The following is a 26,185-nucleotide window of genomic DNA, read 5'->3' as shown; positions in this document are numbered from 1 at the left end:
CAACACCAGCCTTTTTTATGTCTAAAAAAGAGATCCTAATTAGTCAAAACAAATTAAATGAGACTATATTGTGTTTTTGACTGCTGCAAAACATAGCTAGTTAACTCGCAAGTGTACCACCGAGCAAAACACGAATCAATTCAACCCCATTCTTCCTGTGCAGGGTTTAGAGCTCTATACTTTGCTAAAGACTTGCTGTGTAGAAGTTCAAGTTAAATATCATCTCATCTCATCTATCTGCACCATTTGCTGTTGTAACACTGCTTGAAAAAGGATTTCTTATTCTGATTATAGAATATATAATACCAGGTGTTTTAGAGGTGGATACTTCAAAAACTCACAAAACTATTTTTAAACACCCTATGTGACTTGTTGGTATGGAGTACATTTTAATTTCTTTATGATTGTTGAGGAGACACACAATAACAGAGGGGATGATGGAAAGCGTGATTATTGTTTCAGAATTATCATTCTGGGAATACAAACTAATTTACACATTTCTACTAATTAAACCACTAATCTATTAAAAAAAAATAGATCTATGTATTATTAAATCATTATTTCCTGTGGGTATAGGATATACATTGGTTTCGGTTGTGCAGATTTTGGGAGCAGTTTAATAAAACAAAGAAAAAACTGAAGATGTTCTTTTTATTGCAAAATGATTTTTATTACATTCTTAAATCCACATATATCACCATTGTGCAATAGCACTTTACTGTGTTAAAAGCTCTTTTGCTTTATATCCATAACATGTACATTATTTCTTATTAAAATCTATATTGATTTAATAATAATAATCTTAAAATAGAGTGAACATATAAACAGAAGGATCATGACAAATGAGAAACCTTTTAGGGAGTCATCTTTAAAAACGCTCTTTTAAAAAAATAGAATTACATCTCTCCAAGACAAAAAGGACACTAAACTGAGGAGAAAAACCGGACACATAGGGATACAAATTATGAAACGAAAAATCACAACAAAACCAACACAAGATTCAGAGATTATAGTCCATCTTTTAACACTTTTTTTTTAATATAATTACTTTTTTAAATATCCTATTTCACTCAAAAAAAGTCTTGCAATAATGATGTCAAACAAAGGGTAACATCTTTGATACTTCTGAAATCAAACATTCACAAGAACATGAACTGTACACAGTGATCAAGGTGTTAAGGTCTTCTACGTTGGTGAAAGGTGTCCTGCTAGCTAAACACTGCAGGACAGAGAGCCCAGCTATCTCCCTGAGTAACTCCAAACGGAAATGTAAGCGCTGATTTTCAGTGCTGCCCCCTGGACAGCTTTTAGTCCTGCAAAAACTATCAAATATACTGAATCAGCATAGTCTCACATTCTTTACACAGAAAGTATTGCACTCTGTTACAATCTGTAAGCCTCATCGTAGTATTTGGTACATTTTAAGGTAAATAACATCTGTCATGCTGCGAGGTTTACTGTGCTGGAGTGCTTCTAAAAAAGAAACTATCTGTAATACATGGCAACATGCCACTGTCTAACGTACCCAGAAAAGGGTAATACCTCTTCACAAAGTATGGCGCATAGCACTGTTCCAGCAGTGCAAAGCAAACAGGCTGACATCAAATAGAGCTAGACATCCAACAACATGTGATTGTCTTAAAATGCTTACAGCAACGATTACAAATGTCTTTCTGTAGTAGCTTCTTTAGGACTGATAGAATAAAGCTTGTCTTTGTAGAAAGGTTTCATCTGGACACACCCTCGAGTCCCCAGATACTTTCCTTCAGATAGATCCATATCTAAGTAGGGCTTCCTGTAACTTAAGGCAAGTCCTACTCTCAAATGACAGAAAAACAAACGACAGAATGGATGTCCAGAGTTTAACTAGATCCAGCGGTTCAGTTTGCATTTTGTTTTAAGAGCAAACAAAATTATATTTTAGGATATTTAACCATCAATGGCTTTCAAATGTTCTCTGTTTGATGCAGAAATACTAACTCAGGGGGGTAGCTGACGGCTCTGTCAACCCTTTGCTGTGCCATGTAGTGTTTGAAGAGGGTGAGGTAGTAAGGGAATGGGGAAAAAGGGAACAGAGGATCTAATTCTCGTATAAGAACACCTTGGTTTAAACCCGAATCAGTGAGAGTTGTTGCAGACATTAACTAATGTCTAAAAATATGAAATAACACCATCACCCACATGTCCACTCTCCATTATATCCCGTCATCCAACCATATAGGTAGATGTCACATTTCAACATCAAACATTCCGTACATTCTCTTTCTTTGCTCCGAAAGTCTTTGAATCTGCTGGTTAAGACGGTGGCAGAAAAAAAAAGGGATCCGAGGTGCGAACAGTTCCAGATGCTCGTCCATGAGAGCACTAACCCCACAGTTGTCAGCTGGCCAGCACCTTGTTCATCCAGCTTATCTAGTGGGAGTGCGTATCTAGCATTTCTGACTGGTTTCACATAAGTTTCACAGATGGCAGCATGAGTGCGAGCTCGTAAAATCTTGTGCCAAGAGTTTGTTTTGGTTTCTAAATAGGTCTCTTACTGTAAGTGCTAATTACCAATTAGACAACAATCTTTCCATCCCATGAACCCAAGGTTTGGGCAGACAGTATAGAGACCTGAACACAAGAATATTCCTCTGCTTCTCACTTGGACTGCACTTAAATTGAATGAGGTTTTATATATATTACTTATGTATAAAAAGGAGCTTAATTTTAAATACCTCTGAGTGGCATTTTAACTGGGAAAAGGTATTGAGGCTGAGGTCACCGATTGCAAAAGAAAAACGTACTTACATCAGCGTCTGTGAGTTATAGTAAAAATACCTACAAAGATAAGTGCTTTGTGCTGTGTGAAAGCGTTTGTAGGTACCCTTGGTTCACACATAAAAAAAAAGAAAAACTATGTTAGTTTGATCGTGGTCCCTTTAAACAGTTTGCTCATTACAAAACTGCAAAATATGGGCGATACCAAAATATGTATACTGTTATTAGACTGAGAACTGCAGACCTCCACAAAGTGGACGAGGATTTAAAGTATTTACATTCTATATCGAGCCTAGGGCGGTAAAGGGAAAAGGCGGTACATTCAACAATAGCTTACAGGAACTGTGAGAATAGTGAAAGTCAAATTCAGCTTGATGAGATCTTTAAGGTCGTCTCATAGAAAAATATTTTTGAGTATACAAATAATGTAGGCTACTCTTCGATAAGTTCCTTAAAAAAAAAAGGAGGTAACGTGCACTGAGTGCCCAGCCGCAGTTCCTGCAGTGTTAGGTTGAAGCTGAATGGACCGGACGCGGGGCAGATCGAGCTACTCCACACAGTTTGGGAGCTCTTAGGTGAGAGGAGTGTGTCTTAAAGTGTAGCGTGCATGATTGTCAATAAGCTGCTGCTTGGTTTTGCCTCAGCTGGTTGCCACATTTTTATCTCCCCTTCCCTACACCTCAGTGTCTTAATTTAAATCCCGCTATTTTTAGCTCAACAGTATTAGCCCTCTGTGGAGTCTGGGAAGGTGATTTCACTGCCAAAAACCTCCCTGTACAGAGGAGGGAAGGTGTACGCTGTCTCGGGGTGGACCAGACGGAAAAACTCCAGTTTGTCGATGTGAAGGTTGCAAATGGACTTCAGAATGGGTAGCTTAGACACCATCTAAAAAGGGAAATACAGAGAAGCAGAAGTTTAAAAGAAGAAATAAACACAAGCTAATGTTGTATTAGTAGGTGAATATTGCATTTTGTCACCAAACTGGCCCAGTAACGCAGCAGGATTTATACCTTAGCTAGTTTCTGTTCTGTTGCTCCCTCTTTCTGTAGGCAGCCCTGCAGAGCCACGTACACTTTCTCCTGCAACTTCTGTATCTTCTGAACATCCGTCAGCCAGGGGCGGTCTGAGGGAAATAAGAGTGACAAGATTGTTTTATTAGTGTCGTCAAGTTGACATTGTCAATTTGAAGCGGCACCTTGTGAGGTTCATGCTCGTGGTGACGGGCACATTAGATTTTGACTGCTTATACTTTACATGACTGGATCATTTCTTAAAATCACATTTTAACTTTTAGATGGATTTCACTCAGGGCGGCTTCACAACACAAAGAAAATGAATTAGTTTAACGATATTTTATAATAACTTTGTGAAAGTTACACTAACATTGCATGGTGCAGATGTCAGCAGACACTCTTATGCGCCAAGTCGTTTCAGCTCTGTCTGAGCGGATTTTCATACTCTATTGTAATAAACTGGCTTCAAAGGAGGAATGTAAAAAATGTATGTTATGCTAGAGAAAATGACCATCAGTAAAGTCAATTATAAACGCTTGGCAGATTTTGCATGCTCAATTGTGGGTACAATAAGTTAGGGAGTTTCTCACATGCACTTATTTCATATCATATCCGTGAGTGTCACCATGGGTGCAGCATAGCTGAAGTAGGCGTGTTAAGATTTTTGTAAAATATTAAAATACATTGAATTCTTTGACAGCAAAACAAGCAAACACATGATGTATGGGTATGTTCACAGGCTGAAGTGGTGAACATTTTTTGTGATGTGAATTGTGAAGATACTTTTATTTTGCAGCTTATATGGATGGATTTTGCGATCTAAACAAACAGGCAGTATTAACAGAATAGGTTGAAACTGTCTTAATAACAGTATCCTGACTAAGCTACTAGCACAGATTGGTTGGAAATGGATTAAAATGTGTCCCTAAGTTCTTTCTAATAAATGACATGCATAATTATCCTGTAATTTTTCAAACATAAATATTTAGTGGTTAGTAGGGACAGTATTATAGTAGATGAATCAATTTGAACGTGTAGGATTGATGTTATGTCATCTTTAGAGAGGTCACCCTCAGTTAGACTAATATGAGAGACTAATAGTCTGTAGCTCTTAAACACATAACTCACATAATCTAATTACTTGTAATAAGCCCTACTGATGTCGGCCATTGGCGTCAAAAAACTGATTAAGCTGTTGTGCGTCAAACTTGTGCAGCGCCGGTAAACCCTTCTGTTGACTGTCTACATAACAGAGCTATTAATGTACCGAATGTTTGACATACAGTTGGGCTGTACCCGAATATTCCTTCGTTGGAGTACAATTCGGGTTTCAATTTCGTTATTCGGATACTCGTTTTTATTTTATTTATTGAAATCTCCAACATCAACGTAAGAGCTTGTGCCTCTTCGGGGGGTGCTAACACTTAACCATAAACTTTATTGTTTACTTTCTCCGTCTTTATATGTAGATATGACTTTTCTCCGTTAATCTCCGTCACGTTGTTTCCATAGCAACAACAACTCCCTGTCAACAGTGCTAACTCTCCTTCAAAATAAAAGCATGTCGATACAAAATTGGAACCCAAGCCAAATTACACAAAAAATGGTATTCGGAACAGCCTTAACATACAGTGAGAGTTTATTAGTATAAGTGTAAATACTACAGTGATCACAAACATAGTGAATTAAATCAAACGGATCTTACCTGGAGAGAGCAGCACAGCAGCGCTGAAGAGAGCCATCTCTTCCTCTGACATCTGAACACGACTCAGGGTTTTAGCTAGGTCGAAAACTGAATTCACAAGGTCGTCACAGCCTGGAGGGAGAGAGCGGGAGAAAAAGAAAGTCATCATCAGAACAGAAACTACTGACTGGGATGATTTTTTAAAAACAGATGAAACACACAAAAAAGTTGCAATTGGAAGTGTTCACTCACCAAGAGCTTTGAAGAGATGTGCAGTGGCAAACTTTCCATCAAACAGCATAGTGTTGTTGATGGGGTTATAGGCCCGACACATGCGGATCAGAAGAACGTCCATGCAGCCTGTGGATACACAAAGGAAAAAGAAAGATTAATGCCTGTTTTTAAAGACCCTGTGAAGTGTGCACCTGTGCATGATCTGTTATGCTAATACGTATAGTAATGAGCAAAATTGTCCATTGGAACCCATATCAAAGGATGTTGGAATAGCAACGAATTTGACGAGTTTTGAATTTGCCGGGGAAATCTGCAGTCGACCTTCGCCTTCGTGGGCGTGGCTTGCGATCTACTGCGTGACGTCACGAGATGGACGCCGCCGCACTGTTAACATTCACCACCATTCGTTTTTTCTCTTTTTCAAAGTCGAATTTCTCAACGTTTTTGAGCTAGTATTTTCCTGGAAAGTGTGTCGGAGTCAACTGGAATTGATTGCCAATCGAGAAAACCTGACAATGGAGGCAACAGTGAAGAAAGAGGGATGAAAAACACAGGGGAAACGATGCATGCCGCTGGCTGTAGTAATGTCAAGTCTGCCGAAGTGGCGATGTTTCTGTTCCCAAAAGATGAAGGTGAGCCTGGCTGGTGTCATTGTTTCGTAGATTCTTTGATTGATCATGATAAATAAAGGCCATTGGTCGATTCGAGAGAGAGAGAGAAAGAGAGACTGAGAGAGTTACAGGGTTGTTGTTAGCATCTGGTGCTAGCTCGGAGCTAACGGAGATTAGCTGTTTCAACAATAAGGAGAGGGAGAGTGCTCTCCTGTGGGACTGAGAGAGATAAAGTCAGCTCAGGGAGGTAAACTGTAGCCTAAGTTATCTCAGTGGGTTTGGTCATCTATGTAAACAAATATTTCCATCTATGTAATATTAGTTGTATAAAATAGGTTAAGAAATCCTTCCAATGTTTTTTGATGATTGAAATATATGTTTCATATGAGTGTTGAGAGCTGTATCCATAAATCTCTTAATGTTGCCCTCAAAGTGCACCAGATTGATCACTTTCCTCATCTATCCTGTCCGAAAAGCTGTCCAAATCAATCATTTCTCTCACACTAGTATCACTTTCCAAAGTCTCCGCCATGTTTACAATCGCAACTGGGTACATCTTGTGACGTCACAGCCACTATCGTCTGCAACTTCCGTTAGGCTCAGACGGCAAAATTAATAATTCATTAATTCATTAATTATGAATTATTAAAAATTATTTTAGCCATGAACAGGCACAATGATATGTAAGGAATGAAACTGCCATTTCATTTTGGTGCAAAAACATGCACTTCACTGGGTCTTTAAATGCCTTTTTAATAATGTATTTATGCTGTATTTGTTCTTAAATGTCTTTTGCTTTTAATCTGTAAAGCACTTTGAATCGCCACGTGCTGAAAAGTGCTATATAAATAAAATTGCCTTGCCTTGTCATATACAGTATATATGTGAATAGTTGCCGTACAAGGAAAAGAAGCAATATGAGCCTCCACACTCGCACTTAAAGGATCTAATTAGGTTGTGTTCAGCAGCAACACTGACAAGAAGTGAGTGGCTGTAATCTTATATTTTCTTTATAAATAATACCCTGAGGAAATGAAAGTTAAAAAATACAAATAAATTAAAAAGGAACAGTGAAATATATCCCCACTCTAAGGAGTTCTCTTTTTCACCCCGGTTAAATGTAGGCGTGTAGAGAAAAATATGCAAAATGTAATTAGGAAAAATACATTAAATGATAACAGAGAGTTCTTTTCAATATTCAGTGCTTGGAATAGACATGAACACTGACACAATTAATTACTAGCATTGTTGTAAGAAGAAGGCTTTGTACTTCTTTTAATAAATGTTTCTAAGATTAAATAAACAAAAACATTATTTTCACCTGTACAACAAAGGGTGTGATTAACATCAACAGTACATAACTGAGTCACAGGTACATTCATGATCACTGTTGATTAAGTGTTGTTGTTGATTTGAAATATGTGCGGTGATGATACTTTGGTGGTTAACATCAACAGTACATAACTGAGTCACAGGTACATTCATGATCACTGTTGATTAAGTGTTGTTGTTGATTTGAAATATGTGCGGTGATGATACTTTGAAGAATGTGTTCCCGTATGAATGTATTTATCAGTTCTTGATGATCAACATAACAATCTTGTAAACCGTCTCCGCCCCGCATCGTGGTTTGGCAGATCACTCATGGGTGTGGAGCCCCTTTTAAGTATCGACAACCTTACTGATACATTTAATTAAGTCTTATGAACACCTTTCTGAGAAACACCTTTCTGAAAAAACCTTGGTGTACGTGCTGCTTCCGCATTAAATGTCTCCATCTTGGTTGTCGACTAAAAATACAAACTTCTATTTAACGTTTCCAACACCTGAAGAAATATATCACACAAAGCCCTCTCTTGAATTCGGAGTTCATAAGGTGCTTTGATCTGAGGCGGCTCGCAGCGTGACTAAAACAAGGCCAGCCATTCTTTAGAGGCCCTTTTTCAAGTCATTCTGCTTGCATGTGATTTTTGAACTTGGTGGACTGAGAAGAGGATAATGTACTGTTCATATGAAAATGGCTCTCTTTGCTGCAGCTAAAAGTTAGTAAAGTAATATCAATCAATAAATACTCTGTCCTTAGGGAGGACATGTTATGCTTATTTTTAAGTTCATATTTGTATTTTGTGCTTCCAGTCTTTGCAGACCATTTACATGAATGTGTGTGTATAGGTTAAAAAAGAGAATTAATTCATAACGCTTAATACACACATACAGTTTTTTGTAAAGCTCCAGTGTGTATGCTGGTGTCCTGCACTGACCTGCTTTGAGGAGGATGATCTGATCGTTCTGACACAGGTCCAGGAAGCCAGAGATACGCTTGGCAAACTCCACCACGTACTGGATTGCATTGGTGATGTGAACGGCACATTGTTGCCACATCATCTCAGCTGACTGGCAGAGACAGACAAAGGATCTTTTATTATTAGAATTGCAATCCATGAGGTCATCATTCAAGTTGTATCTCATTGTTCTCTGTTGAATTTGTGCTTATCTAGACTCGGCTTGAGCGATTTCACAAAATGCGTCCTGACCTAGTAACCTTTGATAATGTTTCCTGCATATCCTAAAACCTTGACTAGGGATACAAAATGCAGAGTAGGAGATTTGCAATAAACATATTTTTGATTTACAAACACCACTGTAAGAATAAACAATGGAGATAAGAAGGGACACTTCAGTTTGTTTCAGAGAACTTCTTCTAGAAGCTTTTTTGCGTAAGGTTAAAAAACATAAACACATTCCTCAGTGAAATGGACGAGACCACAACACAGTATAATCATGTCAATGACATGAAATAATCATTGATGTGTACTTTATATATGGTCTTTACTCGGGCGGCTTGATTTGGAAAAAATAAAATAACTCATTGCAATTGTCAGATGATGTTTACATGTGATATACTGGACATGTGATATGCTGTACTTGCAATACAATCATTTGCCTTGTTTTTGAAGCTGCTGCAACGCAAACATTTCCCAAATTGGGATTTATAAAGTACTTATCTATCTATGTGTCGTACACACCTTGGTCTGGAATGAACGGGTCTCCTCGGGGCTATACAGGGTCCACGCCATTCTCTTCAGCTCCTCTGTGCTGTAATGGCTCGTCTCAACGTGGGACTTCAGGACACTCTGAGTGATACGCTCTGAACAGAGGGAACGCTTTTCAATGAGAGTCATGTTGTTTTTAACACTAAAGTAGCCATTATACATATTTATACTGACCTATCTCGAGCATGGAGCAGCCCTCAGGCAGCGGGTTGAGGATAGCATGAGAGAAGAGTCCAGAGTCGTGCAGCAGCTGGTACTCATGCTTGATGCTGTGGTTGCCTTCTGCAAAGTCCAGGCTGGTCTGTTCTGGTGAACTCTGAGAGGAGGAGCTGCTGCCTGCGCTGCCGCCCAGCATGTCCAGGTTACAGTACTCTCTCCCCGCTTCCTCCGGGGTCAGCGGCAGGTCGAAGAGCAGGCCTTCTTGCAGCATAGTAATGTCGTCCAGGTCGCTGAGCGTGGTGCTGGAGCCTCTTCTGTAGGTGCGGCTGTGGTCGGCCATGTCGGTATTCTCCACGCGGACTCCGAGCCCCGCACACTCCTGGGACTGCTGGTGCTTCTGGACCTCTGCGTACAGGCTGTCACGCTGCTTTTTGGACATCCGGCCAAACTTGACCGCTGCAGGATGCAAAAACAAATATTAAACACACAGGAAAGAACGCTCTAGTTCAGAGGTGTCCAAACTACGGCCCGCGGACCATTTTGAAATCGGCCCTCAGCAAATTCAAAAAGTATAATGGAATATGGCCCACAAATGAAACTTGTGCTTCTCTTATATATTGTAATTCTTAACTTTAAATGTACAAATATATTACACAGTAGTATTCATGTATTAATAAGACCACTTTTCAAACTAATTCAGTCAATTAAAGTTGGAAACATTTACAACAAGCTTGAAATACACCCTTCCTATTTCTGACTATTATAATCAATCTGAGGCTTCTGTTTTAAGGGATGAGCTGCCAACACTCACAAGCATAATTTAACTACATTTGATTGGTTTTTCTAACTTATAACTGAACTTATGAGGCAATATACCTTTAGTGAGTGGCCCAGCCCTTCGTATAGTTTTCTGTATGTGGCCCTCGGGGAAAGAAGTTTGGACACCCCTGGTCAAGGTTAAATAAGGATTGCCTGATGCATTCAAACAGTGGGAGGTGGAAACCGAGTTAATTAATATAGATTGAGCTGCTGGACTCACCATCACGGCTCATGCCCAGAGCGAGACACTTCTGCAGCCTGCAGTGTTGACAGCGGTTACGGTTGGTCCTGTCAATTAAACAGTTCCTCTGTCGCGAGCAGGAGTACATCGCATTGTTCTGCTGGCTGCGGCGGAAAAAACCCTACGGACACAAAATGTCAATGAAATGTAAACAATGTGATTATCTGAATGCTTGTAAACAATGTTTTGAGTAATTCAAATGTTGATAACAACATCCCAAAGCTGCTAGTTTTGACCACTGTAATTATCAACTGATGTTTATCTCACCTTGCAGCCTTCACAGGTGATGACACCATAGTGAATCCCGGATGATTTGTCCCCACAGATTTTACACGGTATTACCTCTATTTGAGCTGGAGAGGAAAAGAAAATGAAGAAATACAAATCAGTTAAATAGTAAAAAAAAAATACCGAGCTCAAAACTAAGAACGGTTTTAAGCTGGATTAGTTAACTGAAAATTATGAAATGGTTTTATTTACAGTGATTGCATAATGGGAGTCATTTCATTGTGTTTATTTTGGCGAACTACAGTTATTGTACATTTAATGACTCCTTCCTTCATATCAAATCTAGTGGTCAGCCCATAATAAATCATACTAAATACTCAAAAGTGACTCAAACAACAGAACCACCAACTTGCATGCAACATTTCTTCCAGGTGGAGGTTAGACTGATATTCATTTTACAGAATTGTAAGGAAACAGTGTGAAATCCACAGTGGATCCCATGACAGACAGAGTGTACTGCGTATGTATTGTACGCCTTGACTTCATGGTGGAAGCCTGAGCCTTCTTATTAAGTAACAGTCTGTTCTTTTCCTGATGTTGTTTATCTAAGTAACTGGGCCTCCTCAAGCCCAGAATAGCAGGTCAATTGCATTAGCTGAGGCCCTGGGTTATAAAGTTTCACAGCTCTCTCTCTTTGTTACTCCTCCAGGGTGTACAAAACATATGCAGGTTAACAAAGACATATACTGCTGTGCAGAACCCTACAATCGTAACTCACAAGCAACTGCTACTCGTGGTTACTGCGTGGACCGTGTGCCCAATTTGATTTTGCTCGCAGGGGTGCAGAACAATCCTGTAACCACTTGTGTTGAGTCGCAAGAGGGTGTTAAGTAAACTGTAATTTCAGAAAACGACTTCAATTGGCCATCATAGCTCTCCAGTAATTGCAGTTTTCTAGAGGCTCTTTGATGAACTACTCAACCAATCAAAAGAGTCACTGTATGGAGAGATATGAGTCACAGCAAAGCAGGGTGACATTACCCGAAAGATCTCTCTGTGCGGGGCAGATGACCTATTGACTGTTTCTGCTACCGGTCAGTGCAATGCTACTGAGGGATATCAATAAATAAAAGGCAATGGAAAATAAATCCCTTTCAACCCCTCTCTTTATCCCTCTCCCTCCAGAGCCTCCCCCCTTCAGCTGGTTATGCAACCGTTGTCTGGTTGCATTCCACGAACACACTCATTCAAAGGTGGTTGTCTTGGCAACAGTGTGACGACCCTTCCTCTCCCTCCTGCGCTGCCATTGGCCGCTGAGAGAGCAGATAGGCCTGGGATTGGCCGCCTCGCCTGTCACTCAGCTGAGCTGCACCGTCAGGCCCGGGGAGACAGAGCTGCTCCACTGACACAGTTTCTCATTCAGAAGAGAGGGCGGCACTAGTGGGGGCAGCCTCACAATCTGTTTATTTAGTGGTAACGCTACTTTAAATTAAGGGATAGTGGACGGAAATCAATGTGATAACCAAAACTTGGATTCATAATAACACAGGTCCGAATCTTGTGCAACATCTGGAAATATCTAGTATACAGTGAGCTGCAGCAGGGGCAACAGACAGCAGCTAATAGTAGCTCTGAACTTGTTTCAGCATGTTAAGTATTTGAGTGAAATTTCAGCTGTGTTTGAGATGGAACACGAGTCTATTTTTACTCTTCTGCAGAGTGCTGCCCAGTGATTCCTCCTGCCGTTCTGGCCTGTTGGCAAATACATGTTGCACAAATCACAGCGAAGCACTAAAGTGTAAATTGCTGAGTGTAAACAACAGTGTGTAGAGCACTGTATGGGATTAAGATATGAGTTTTCTCCGACTGCTTAAACACTTTGTGAACATTTATTTAATTTGATTGTTATGTTGCAGGCCTGAACATCAGTTTCTTTATTCTCTTCGGATTTAAATCGCCACATTTTCTTTAATCTGGGCACTAAGAAAGTGTCATTATACAAATAAAAATAAAAGCTTATTTATGATGTTCAAATTATACTAGCATTCATCAAAGGCTACATGTTTAAACACAAACACATCTTTATTTTAGATAATATTGTAAAGATAGTTGAACCTTTTGAATTATATACTTAAATAAAAAGTCAATACAATTGTAAATGACAAAATGCACTATGCAATAGACAGTAAAGGAACAAGAGGTACAGTATGAGTGCACACCACAGGACACCATGCATCAATCTTAAATGAAACCCTTGATAATGATTGATAATTTTAAGCCCTGGAGAAACTGAAGATTAATTAATTAAATGTGATTATAAGTGACCAATTATTTACTTTAATTTGCCTGTGATACCGTCAAATTATGTAATAAGAATAATTACTTTCTGATTTATTGAGGAAGAGAATATTAAATTGCATTTGCATTGCATCTGTGGGTATTGTCCAAAGTATTCATTGTTACATGTTTAATATATGTAATGTAAAGCGCTTTGAGCATCTGGAAAAGTGCTAAAATAAATGTAATTAATTATTATTATTTGCACCTGCACACATACTAAGAAGATGCAGCTGTATGTTTATATCATATGTTTCTAAAAAATAAACATATGACATAAACATATAATATGCATGCCTTTTGATCTAGGCCAGGGGGTGTCAAACTCAAATACACAGTGGGCCAAAATAAAAAAATATGTACTAGTGGAGGGCCGGACCGGTTCAATGTTTATTGAAAAATGTATTGAAATGAACTTATTGCACATATTAAACCTGGAAGTAACAAAGCTTAAATTATTGCCTCTAAAAACAACATTAAACATTAAATAATCAGTTGCATTCATTTCTTATGGCTCTATCTGCAGAGTAATTTCTTATGGCTCTATCTGCAGCTTTTCCCCCCCGAGTCATTTGTTATGATTACATTTTTCCACAGGCGAACAGCAGCTTCAAAAAAACATTTCCCTCAAAGAAAAAACAAGTGCAGAAGGAAACAACCATCGAAACTCAGTGTGATGCTAGTTCAAGCCAGATACTTGGCATCTGATCTAGGGTGCAAGTTCATCAATGTTTGGGGTGAGGCTCTGGGGCCTCATTTATAAAGCGATATACGCTAAAAAAAAATGGCGTACGCCAGTCTCTACGCAATGTTTGCGATTTATAAAATACTAACTTGACGGGAAAACGTGCGGTCCTCCACGCAAACTCTAACCCATGCGTACGCACTAAGCACAAACGGGAGAGATGAGAAACTGCGACACCGTTGGCAGAAGGAAGAATGGAAAGGAATATGTGGAAATAATACCATAAATAAAATGTTCTCATTTATATATGAAGAAGTCATTTTCAAACATTGATTAAAGCCAATCTTAAAATGATTAAACAAACTCCTGTTTGCGACTCCTCAGTGCACAAAAAAACATAACTTGGAGAAATACATAAATACGGATGTTATTTAGATCCCCCGATCATTTCTTACAGTTTCTCATCAAGGGGGGGGGGGGGGGGGGTCTCCTGTCCCCGGTACAAACACACTGACTGAGGAAGGCTATAGCCGCGTTCACACCGGAGTACTTTTCCCACTTTAGTTCTGATATAGTTCCGAAATGTCGCGTTCACACCAAAAAGAGCCGGAACTAAAATTAGTTCATGAGAATCTTTTTACCCCCTTTTCCGTCCCTGCTAGAGGGTTATGGCTAGAAAGGATCCGTCTTGTGTAAAACTCTCGCGAGAGTTTGGCTGCATGTCACGTGGCTGAATGTTTACGTTTGGCAGGCAGCCTTTCAGTTACGATCGTTAACATCGGTTGGCCACAGCAAATGATGGTGAGAAGCTAAACTATCTATTAATGATGTCAATGACAGGGAGTGTGATTGTTGAAATAGGGTGTTAGCGGTCTTGTTGGTGTTCAAAGAAGAATGACAACACTGTAGATCACCAACAATATGGTTTATTTTTTATTCACAGGCAAGTCAACGTTGTCGCAGTAAAAGTCCCAAGATAGCTCCTGGTGCAATAAAATGTTCCCTTGCAGTGTTTTACTATTAAGTCTGATGTTTCTCTATTAATATTGCCGCTGCATTAATGTGTATGTTGCATCATGTTACTGCTGAAGATGTGTTTCCGAGCCGCGCCGATTACAACGAGAGTTACAACGAGAACGCAGCTTCTACTGAAGCCAGTCCCCAACAACCGGGGACTTCCGGCCGGGGATTTTGGGTGGCAGTATACGCCGTGAAGTTGTTTGCGGCCTGTCAGTAAACCCAAAGCAGAAGAAGAAGAAGTGACGTCAGCGGCTTCATTTGCATATTTCATCATATCTTTTTTGTCATGAACCTTTTTCGGACCACTTATTTTTTTATTTTGGTGGCGATCCGACCTTCATGCTGCTACTCTGGTTCAAACTGCATCCACCAGACAATATGATTTACCTCGACCTCCCCAAAATAACCAAAATCTGACACGATGTGAGATGTTTTTTTTAGCTGTTCTGTCGTCATTTCCTGCGATCTTCTCCATGCAGTCAGTCCAAATGAATGAATGAAAGGGCGTTTCTTTGACTATTGTAAACATGGGCGTTACGTGAAGCCCGCAAAAGCTGCACCGCATTTCGAGTCGGTTGTGATTTATAAAGGGAAACAGGCGTAGGAAGTGCCATACGCACTTTCCTCGCCGGTACGCAATGTTTGGTGAATCGGGAAGTAGCGGAAAATGTATGGACCTATTTTTCGGATTTCTACTACGTAAGCAACCTGAGCTGAGGAAACCCTCAGGATGGAGTGAAGGTGTGCGTGCAATATACCGACAGGCCAGATCTAATAGTAATTAGAAATGATCTTGCGGGCCGAAATTAAATCCACCAAGGGCCTGATTTGGCCCCCGGGCCTTGAGTTTGACACATGTGATCTAGGCCATGTTTTTTTCCCCCTTTTAATAAAATACATTACATTTACTTGGTTGACTTTCCATCAATCAATTATACGTTCTTACACCTTTTCACACTTTTGTTACAGTATAATCAACACTATGCCTGGCAAGAAACCAGGCTTCACACACACTCTGCTCCTGTAATCCCTCACCATTGATCAGAGAAGGGCTTTCACTTGGTCGTGCTGTTTATTCAGCTCTAAACCAAAGTGGGCCTCTGCAGCACAAGTAAAACCAAACTGAGGAATTCCCTTCAGAGCATGTCATTGTGCATGCTGCTCCAAACCACAGGAACAAATGTAGGACTGTACTGCAGCAATCATTGTCACCTTGAATTCAAATATCCTAATGTCTGTTTGGATGTCAAAATAGCCCTTATGCACATTCTGAAAATACATATGGCCCATATAAAAATACTCACGATAATGCAAAGAAAATATTGTTTTTATGTAACTGTGCTGCAAAATACTATCTAGTAGTCAAACTACGGTAAAAGTCAGCGACCTAAGATGAATTTACATGTTGTTTGGAAATACATGCAGGCAGCGTGAAGAGTTAAAGCTTTAGATAATAGGTTACGAATGTTAGCATGCAGTTGTCAGAGGGAAAGGGCACCTTGACACATACTGGAGCCCGCTGTGAACTTCCAAGGCTGCAGCAGATAGTGCTTCGAGGCTGAGCTCAGCACAGCAGCACATTTGGGAGAGCAGAAATCACCCTTTTACACTTTACTGCTATCCTACAATAACTGATCCAGGGCTAACTGAGCACCAACAGAGTTATGAAGGCATGCCAGCTCTGCACGTCCACTGAGGCATAAAATCCATAAGTGCTTTATTGAAGTTTGACTAGTCGTGTTGCAACATACCAACCTAACCTGTTTTTGTTTGTAAAGCAAACTCTAAGATAAACACGTAGGCAAGTGTTATCTGTTATAAAAAGGGAATCACAAACATGTTGCTTGTGAAGTTAAACTCTGTTTTCTTCTTCAAGGAAATTCAATTGGAGACAGAGGATGACATTGTGGGTTATGTGGAATTTCTACAAAATCGGAGTGACATGCCGTGCTTGAATAGAGCGACACAGACTCTGGTAGATGTAAGTAACCTTAGCTTCAGAGGAAACTGAGCTTAACTGAACCCTGCTGTGCTTCATGGCATGCTGTGCTCATATCCTGCTTGTCGCAGCGGTGCATGGCTTTGACATCACAACTGCAAAAAAACACTGTAACCTGTTGTAACCTTGCTTCGCATACCTACAATGTTTTAAAGAGGAACAATCGGATAACTGATTGAAGTGATCAACATTAGACATGACGACGCAGCATGGCACTCCCCCATATGGGTGTGTGTGTATGCGTGTAATCCTCAATGACAGAACTAGGTCAATGGAACACCTCCTTTATATTCTCCCTTTCTCTCTCTCTCTCTTTCGTCCTCCTCCACCTTCTCCTCCTACTCTCAAAATTGGCCGCCATACTGCTGACGCTGAAAACAAATACACGCTGCCAGTCTGATAACTAACTTTAACAGTAAAACAACACGCCTTAAGGGATTTTATTCACAAGTAAACATCATGTACATTAATGATTAAAACGTGTCAACAGTACAATTGTAATACAAATAGTTTAACCATAGCCTACACAAGTTGTATGAAAGTATAATGAAATAAAGGATGTAGAAAAGGGAGAAACGTCTTAGAAAAGGGGGACTACTTTAATAACTGTAAACAAACCCTTCCAACAGATTTTCGCTCGGGTTGACAGCCTGTGAATCACTCCGCTCACTCCCTCCCCCTTCCTTCACTCTCTTACATAACTGGAGTCACCACCAGTGAAATAAAGTGTGCTAAAACAACACTCAACACATTTCTTTAGTGACAAATAAATAATGCACATGACCTGTAGAAGGGTAACAACAAATACAATAAACACATGTTTTCACTTGTGCGAATATGTGCTTCATGTACGCAAAAACGGATAAAACGCTTTAAACATGTGCATATCAAGCTTAAACATCGTGTCAATAACTTTTAAGATTCTCATGTTGACACTTTTTTAAACAACCTAGAGATATATTGTATTATTTCCCTGTGTGATGTAATCTAGTGCTTATTCCAGCGTGAGCCTGCAGCCTACGCACTTTGGACTCAGTCTCAAAGCAGTGCTTTTATCAGGCTAAATGCAACAAAAAAGTTATATTAAAGCACCAGACGTGTCCAGCTGATAAAAAAAGTACATTAAAACAAATTTCCACAAACTTACCTCTCATGGTGGCGGTGAAGTCTACGCAAACTCTTCAAGTCCTACAACTCCAGGTGGAAATGAAGCCCAGAAACACAGCGATGCGCACTTATTTGCTCCAAAACGGAACAGCTGAAAACTGTCACAACAGCAAATCCTCATATGGATTTTCTAACCTTTCTTTGCATGCACCGACCTTAAAATAAATAAAAGCAACGGTGTGTATTTAGTAGCTATTCTCTGTCAGTCACTTCCGTGCAGACTAAGCGATATTACTGTGGTTAAACGGTGAAAAGCAGCAGCTCCTCTTCTCTTCTCCTCTCAGCTCCTTCTTGCTCTGCAGCTCGCTGAATACTGCTAACCCTGGTTCGGCGTGTGGACTACACATGATCCTCAACCCGCGGTCCGCCCGCCTCGTGCCCCGTGATCTGACGGGCGCGCCACCCTCCGCGCGCCTTCGAAGGAGGTTCCAGCGTGCGTGGGAAAGTGTGGCAGTGTGTCAGTTCAGACTGACAGGCAACCAGCGTGGGAACTGTTGAATAACCCCTGCCATATCCTGAACAGTGCATGTGAAATGTTGCCATATAATCGGAAATACAGGGTCTCATGTTTTATCGACTCAAGCACTCTTTTCTGCACCATTCAATGTGTCATTTTGGGCAATTAAATAAAGAGTTAGTTCCACGAGCTTTTTCTGTTTAAAAGTGGACATACGGGTTATAACTTTAGTTCAATAGTCTTCAACATATAAAATGTTTACAATGTAGGCTAATGGGGGGGGGGGGGGGGGGGGAAGGTAGGTCGGTCTAGACATTTCAAAAGTTACTGATTAGTGCATGCATGATTTACGGTCATTTTATAATGAGTAAACTGGGATGATTTTAGATTTGTTTAGGACCATGCACTTTAATTTATTCTCAATTTGCATTGCATTTTATGTTTTTTTATTGTGCAAATAAACCTTTCTGAAAGTATATTTGCATTTGTTTGATAACATTTATAGTGCATGTTCTTTTTCAGAATACTTTTTACAGATTATACTTTTAAGAGGTACATGTCCTCATTGGTTGTAATGTTTAGCTTGAAGTGTTTTTCCTATTCTGAATGAATTCCTGAAATAAACTGCAACTGACAATAAATTATTTGTATCCTATCAAACGCACATATTTTGATAAGGACTGTAATTCTGTTATGTACGATAACTTGAATTCTTCCCCATTATTCGCCAATGAAAATATGATGCTTTTTTTTAGATTATAGATCAAATCAACAGAGATTTCAGGTAACTGATCTTCGTTGCAAACAGAATTTAATGTCAGTAACCAAATAGAAGGTAGGAAACCTGAATTAGAAAAATGTAAAAGCTAAATTGTAGACTATATATGATTGTATAAAATGGTCCTCGCAATAAAAACGCAATATGATATAACGGGCTTGGACTATTCTTTTGAACCATAGAACTGTCAAATGTGTATTTTAACACCAATGTAGTTGCATGAACACAAAAAACACAGCTGTTGTTATTCTTTTAAGCAGCACTGGTAACACATTTCCTAATTTCTCCTGTGTTTCCCTAGCTGTCCTTAAATCACACATATTCGTGTCCTATTCAATAGAAAATATGAATCATGAACATGTTGATTTTGTTAGAAAGACTTGCTGCTGTGGTGCAGAAACATGGATCAAAGTTATAGACCATTACTCTACAAATTAAACAAATTGTGATTCTCCAAAGCCATAATATATGGTACATTTTCGGTAGTAATTAATTAGCTATAGAGGCGCTTCTGTCCTCAGTTTTCCTTTAACTGGATGCCACAATGTGGGACTCCGCATTATATCACAGGATTAACAAACACTAATCTTAGCTGAGGAATTAAGTGTGACCACAGGATGCTGCGTTGTTTTGTTTTGTTTTCCATTTCCTGAAATGTTGCAATACAGGGTGAAAATATAACTTAGAAGGCAGTGAGGGGGAACGTTTAAAAACAATAACTGAAAAAATGTATGTATGAATGTATTAATGTATGTACTGTATATACATTCATTCTCCTGTAGCTTTCCTTAGACGTTTTTTTTAAGAAATAAACCTGAAGCACTCTCTAACTATGCCACAATCTAAGCTCGCCACAAACAAAGGTCTTTATACAATGCCGAGGAAAATGATTGATTTGCAAGCGTTGCTCTGATGACGAATGTATCGTGTAACTCAGGCAGTTATGAAATTAGGTGAAGAGAGAGATTATGGTAAGTGGGTTAGTGGAGCACCACAAAGTGTTCACACCCCCACCCTCCCGTCTCTCTGTTTTTTTGTCTTTTCCCACTTTATATTACATTAATCAAAGATCATACTTTACATACAGTCTCTCAGCAGCATATATGCGTTATGTCATACCTCTATTGTTTGCACATATACATGTATATACACACTCTTTTTATTTTCTATATGTCCTGCCTGTTGGTTCTCAAATCAAAAGTGAACAACGTGTATATGCATGTGTTTGCTTCTTCCTGACCTGAATGCACAGTTTAAAAATACAATGCTGGGAAAGGGTGCTGTAAAAGTGTTTTGCTTTATTATTATATTCTCTGCTTGTAAACTTCCTCTTCCTCCCATTAAGGGGGTTTTGGTCAGTGTGGTGGTTTCCTTCCTGACCCTCATCAGCCATCTTTCTGGGGTTATATTATGTGCCTCTGTCGCTGTGTAGCAGCCACACATCCATCCGGTGTTCGCCTGCAACGTCACTGACCCCCTGACACCGAGTCTTACGTAACCATGGCGATACTCAAATTAGAACAGGGAGAATAGAAAGAAGGAGGCGCATGAAGCTCCCGACCAGCTTTCCAGATTAAGAAAGGCGGCCAGAGAGATAGAAACTAAGAAATGAATCAAACATGTCGTCGTCTACTACAAAGTCGGTGGAAGTGATAACTCGTTCAGAAGTGTTTTCTGCATTTTCAAACTGCAATGACAATTTAATAGCGCATACTGGCCTCTGCCCCACGGCGCATAAAACCCAGTATATCGAGAGGATTATAGGATCCTGGCTCTGGCTTCCATAATCCTTTCTCCTCTCTTCTCCCTCATCCTGCTAAATCCTCTCCCTTCTCCCCTTTCAAATGCCCACTAATCTGTCCCCCTCTGACCAGGCTGTAATCTGGTTTGTACCTGCACCAGGTTCACATCAATAGGTCAGTGTGCCAAACTAAGCGTGTTTCTCCCTTTTTAACCCGGTTAGAACTTGTCACTTAGCATTTCCTTCTCCTCTGCAACCTGAAGGTGGCCTGACTTGTGTTTGACTTAAATTGTTTTCTTGAAGTACAAATATTTCCAGACTGAAGTCACAATTTGTCAAACACAAGCTTTAGAGGCCATTCTTCACCTTGATAGGGATAGTTGACAACATAATATTTCCAATAGGACCATTTAGCTTTAGCTTGCAAATGTATGACATAATTACACTAGCAGATAGAGATGTACAGTTGTCACACATCCAACTTGTGTCTTTGGATGATGCCGTATTCATGACAGAAGCTTTGGACATTCATGGGGTAATTATGCACATATGTTATCTTGTGGGACAAAACGTGAACATCTCTTACACTCGCGTTTACCACAGACCTTATTTCAGGCGTCTAACCGCAAACACTTTCACAAAACAAGACAAGGGAACTGGAAGGGTTAAAATGCTACGTACTTTCCGGGTTTAAGGACTTCCTGCACCACTCTATCCATGCAATAGTTTGGGGGAAAATGTCAGTAAAATACAGTATGTCAACCTCATGGTGAATCCTGAGGAAACGTCTGGAGATCACCAAAGTAGAACCATTTGTGTTCGCTAAAAATGTAATCGCAATGAAATATTTCAGTCTGGAACGAGTGTTAACTGACAAACAGACATTCTCATGCATAGAGCCAAGCTGTCTAGCATTGCTAAAAACTGCGGTGATAGATAAGCTCTGTTGCTTTTGCTGAAGTGGTTTTGTTGACAAATGCTCTCGATGAGAATAACCTTTGAACTGAAACTGCACTAATGCTGCTGTTTCAGTATCCTGTTGATCACCTTAAACCTCATCAATGTTGTTTTGTTGCTGTCAAGTTGAACTACATGTGACATGCCCTAGCAACATAAGCTAATGAGCTAAACAAACAGACAAGAAGAAGGGCTTGCGTGCCCTTCAGCTCACTTTTGATTTGGTATGTGTCCTCCATCAGCAGCTGTTGATACTAGAGATGGCAGAATGTATTACCCTCAGGTGCACATTAGCTTCACATCCTGTCATCTGGAGTCACGCTGTTTATTTGGTCTTAACGGGCGATATCCAAACGATCCAATTAAAGGTGACATTTACCATGGTGGATCTGTCCGTGCTGCTTCCGCACACACTGTTTGTCCTGTTGTCTGTCAATAGTGCTCTGCCTCCATCTAGAAAATATCGCATCTGACAGTCGTGACAGGGGGAAGAGACTACAGGCATTTGCAGAGTTGTGACAGGGGTTTGATAAAAGGATAGAGGAATAAGCACCAATTTAGACAGCATAATAGATAATACAGGGACCCTAAGAGATTATGTCTGAGGTAAAAAACGAGTATTACAGGAATATTAAATAAGCACGGATCTAGACCGAGGATAGCTGGAATAATGACCTTCTCATGATGATACTGCTGCGGGCTCAGATGAGTTCATGAATTCACTAAAAGGTGAAAATACGGTCAAATCAGTGTTTTGACATTTAAACGCAAATCCTTTCACTTTCACCGTTTTAATTGAACTAGTCAGCTGCATAGATCCAAAGGCATTCTTTTGGTTTCTCTCTGCGTGGCCTGAGTGTTCATTACCTCATATCTGATTCTTCCCATCTGTTGTTATTTTTCCCACCCTTCCCTTCATCGCTAATTAAGTGCAAATCCTGTCCTCATTCTATGGTTGCAACATGTGTTTATAGCGATGTCATCTCATTCATTTTTGCACTGCATATGAATGAGAAATGTAATATGTGACACAAGAAAAACTCTCAATATCTTGTAAAGTCAGCACATGTCTGAACAAGCATTTTAGTAGCAGGACCTCTGTATGAGTTGACTGTTAAGTTACAGTTTTAGTAAGAAAGGCAATGAAAAAACTACATAGAGACACAGAGGGCCAAGACATCCACAATAAAATGCAAAACAACAACAAAGAGATTACATTTGCTTTTAAACAAAGCGATTTACTACACCACAGACATGTTTGTGGGAGCAATGTTGGGTAATGTCTTACCCAAGAGGCGCTTTCACACCGCAGTACTTTTCCCACAAAGGTTCATGAGAACTTAGTTCATCAGAACTCTTTAGTTCTGATGAACTAAATACAGATCGCGTTCACACCGGAATAAATCCCTGGGGTCGGATTAGGCAAATGAAACCGCTGACGTCACTTCTTCTTCTTCTGCTTTGGGTTTACTGGCAGGCCGCAAACAACTTCACGGCGTATACTGCCGCCCAAAATCCCCGGCCGGAAGTCCCCGGAGTTGGGTACTGGCTTCCGAGTAAATCGCCAGAACGCCGATACCTCCTCATCTCCACCGCTCCCATGTTTTATTTTGTGTTGCCATAAATTAGTCTCTCTGCGTTTCTGCGCTACGCTAATGCTAATGCGAGGATAATAAAATGGTGGCTTCACAACACTTTTTTTTAGTTTTACGGGGCGTGGTTTGCAATCCGCCCAGCCAATCAGAAATATAGCTATTTTCTCACAAGAGAGCCGCATGAGAGTCCCTGCTCTCTAGCAGGGACGGAAAAGGGGGTAAAAAGGTTCTCATTAACTAATTTTAGTTCCGGCTCTTTTTGGTGTGAACGCGACATTTCGGAACTAAAGTGGGAAAAATACTCCGGTGTGAACGCGGCTAAGGACTCATGGACATGTTGACTTCAGGGGCTGGGGTTTGAATTAGTGACCCTCCCCTTGGAATATGTCCATTTAATCCATGAGCCACAGCCCACCCTGAAAGAAAAAAATGACCTGAATGTTTGTCAAAATGATAATCAGTCACACTGGAGTCACTTTTCTTTGCACATTTTCTTACAAGCGTGCTACACATGGGAATTTAGTGGAATTGCAGATTCTGAGAAAGAGAAGCCATGTTAATGCCTTAATGTGTGTCCACCAGGGAGTTATTTCAACAGATAGAAAAAGAAAAATGCTACATTGCATATATCCATATCATAGTGTATGAAAGTAACCTTTTAGCACATTTTACAGAAGTAATCATCTGGATGAAAGCTAGGGCAAGTTTATTTATAATGCACATTTCAAAACAATGCAATTGAAAGTGCTTTACAAAGAACATGGAAAAAGCATTAATAAATAGTGCAACAGTTAATTATTAAACAAAACGAGTTTTAAATAGAATATGACAGTGCATTGTAAGATATGAAGTTATTATATTTTATAGAAGGGAGCGGAAAAAGTAAGCCTTCATCCTGGATTTAAAATAACTGAGAATTGCAGTGGACCATCAGTTTACTGAGAGATTAATGATACAATATATATATTTTAATTACTTTTAATTATATATAGAGAAAACTACAAAAATAACACGGATAAAGATGGAGAGTAAAGAGCGACAATAAGTAAAGAGCGACAATAAGTAAAAACAGACAGAGAGTGAAGGCCCTGGCGATGTCCCAACAATCTGAAGATGATACTGAAAGGAGATCTGCTGTTTCCAACACTCGCTCCCATGACAACAGGCGCTGACAGGGCCCCCGACCCCATGGCTCGTCTGTAATGAATCATCTGTCCTGAAGGTGAGGTAACACCCAAATGCTCACATATGTGCATGCAGACACACACACACACACACACACGCACGCACGCACGCACGCACGCACGCACGCACGCACGCACACACACACACACACACAAAGCTGTGATCTCCTCTTGAGCCAGATTGGCTTTCACAGAGCGCCTGCTTACCACTGACAGGAGAAAACACACTTGTTTACAGGAGGATTGTTTTTTCACTGCAGCCTGTTGAACATAATGAGAAGTGCAATGTACGTACTTTCAAGAGCAGTATACCACACTCCTGAAACATGTGTGTTTATGTGGACACGTACATACTGTATATATTTGCATGTACTGTATGTCAGGCTTGTATGCGCCTGTGAAATAAATGTGTGATACATTTGCTACTTGACAGCTGCTCTGGAGAAAGAGATGTATGAGGACCGTCAGTCTTTCAAGAAGCAGCTGAAGGAGCACCAACTATCCTCACCTTAAGATGCATGTGGAAAACGTTGAATTTATAATGGCCGACATGTGTTTTGGTCAGAGCCATCAAACGAAGGAAGGTTTCAAATTTCAAACACACTTGAAAGATCTTAAATTATAGCCTTGACTGCTCTGATTTCTCGGCCTGTGGCAATCAAAGTATTTGACAAACCATCTATCACGGAAGTGCTGTTCAGGGCCGACCAGGTGGCCCCATGCTTTTCTCCTATTTCTCTCGCATACCTTCTATCTATCTACATCCGAGCAGAGAGAGATTGATAGATACAGTCCTTCCCATGTTGTTTTTTCAGGGCTAAATATGAACACAATCATATAATCACACTTTACTGATAACACTGAACGAACAAGATGTCCTGGGATAAGAAAATAATTAAGAACAAACAAAAATGTAGGCCTTAATCTTATAACGTATCATTTGTTTACTACTTGAGGCTCTATGGGCATCAAACATTTCATATAAAGTTATGATCAATCAATTGGATTGATTTATAAACATAAACAACATTTGTGTTAGTTTGTTTGTTTAAGACTGACTTGAATATATTGACATGTGCGAAGTTTGCCACTAGAGATGTGTTTTCAACGTCCTAGTTATATTAGGTACATCACAAATTTGAAACGGCCAATCGCTGTCTAATACGCAAATACAGACACATATCCACTTTGAAACAATCTTCAACACAACATCAGAAAAGAAAACGGACACCTCTAGTGCATTTGTCAGAACAGAGAGCGAGAGTTAGCATTAGCATAGAGACATTTTTGACAGCAAACATGTAGAGTGGGACGTTATTTAACCCGACCTATGAGCCATATTCTCTAAAATGAATACACTAGATATTATTGTAAGTAACAGCCACTGACAGCTACAAGCTAACAAACAACAGAAACAAGTAAAGATGTTAGCTACACTTGACCATTCATGTGATATGATGCTA

At 39.9% G+C, this 26,185-nt stretch overlaps 1 protein-coding gene across 1 annotated transcript; it reads right to left on the bottom strand.

The window, feature by feature from the left end:
- Nucleotides 1-634: 634 nt before the first annotated feature.
- rorca (RAR-related orphan receptor C a) lies at nt 635-18,512 on the bottom strand. The gene is made up of 10 exons (XM_079659359.1): nt 17,991-18,512; nt 10,842-10,927; nt 10,554-10,695; nt 9,530-9,970; nt 9,329-9,450; nt 8,564-8,696; nt 5,710-5,817; nt 5,479-5,589; nt 3,771-3,883; nt 635-3,645 (listed from the first exon to the last, which is right to left on the bottom strand). The coding sequence occupies exons 1-10, from the start codon at nt 17,995-17,997 to the stop codon at nt 3,484-3,486; spliced, it is 1,425 nt and encodes a 474-aa protein (XP_079515485.1). The 5' UTR covers nt 17,998-18,512; the 3' UTR covers nt 635-3,483.
- Between the last annotated feature and the right edge of the window lie 7,673 nt (nt 18,513-26,185).

Source organism: Notothenia rossii (assembly GCF_949606895.1).
Source record: "Notothenia rossii genome assembly, chromosome: 1".
Taxonomy (NCBI): Eukaryota; Metazoa; Chordata; class Actinopteri; order Perciformes; family Nototheniidae; genus Notothenia; species Notothenia rossii.
This window is presented reverse-complemented; position numbering and strand designations above follow the sequence as displayed.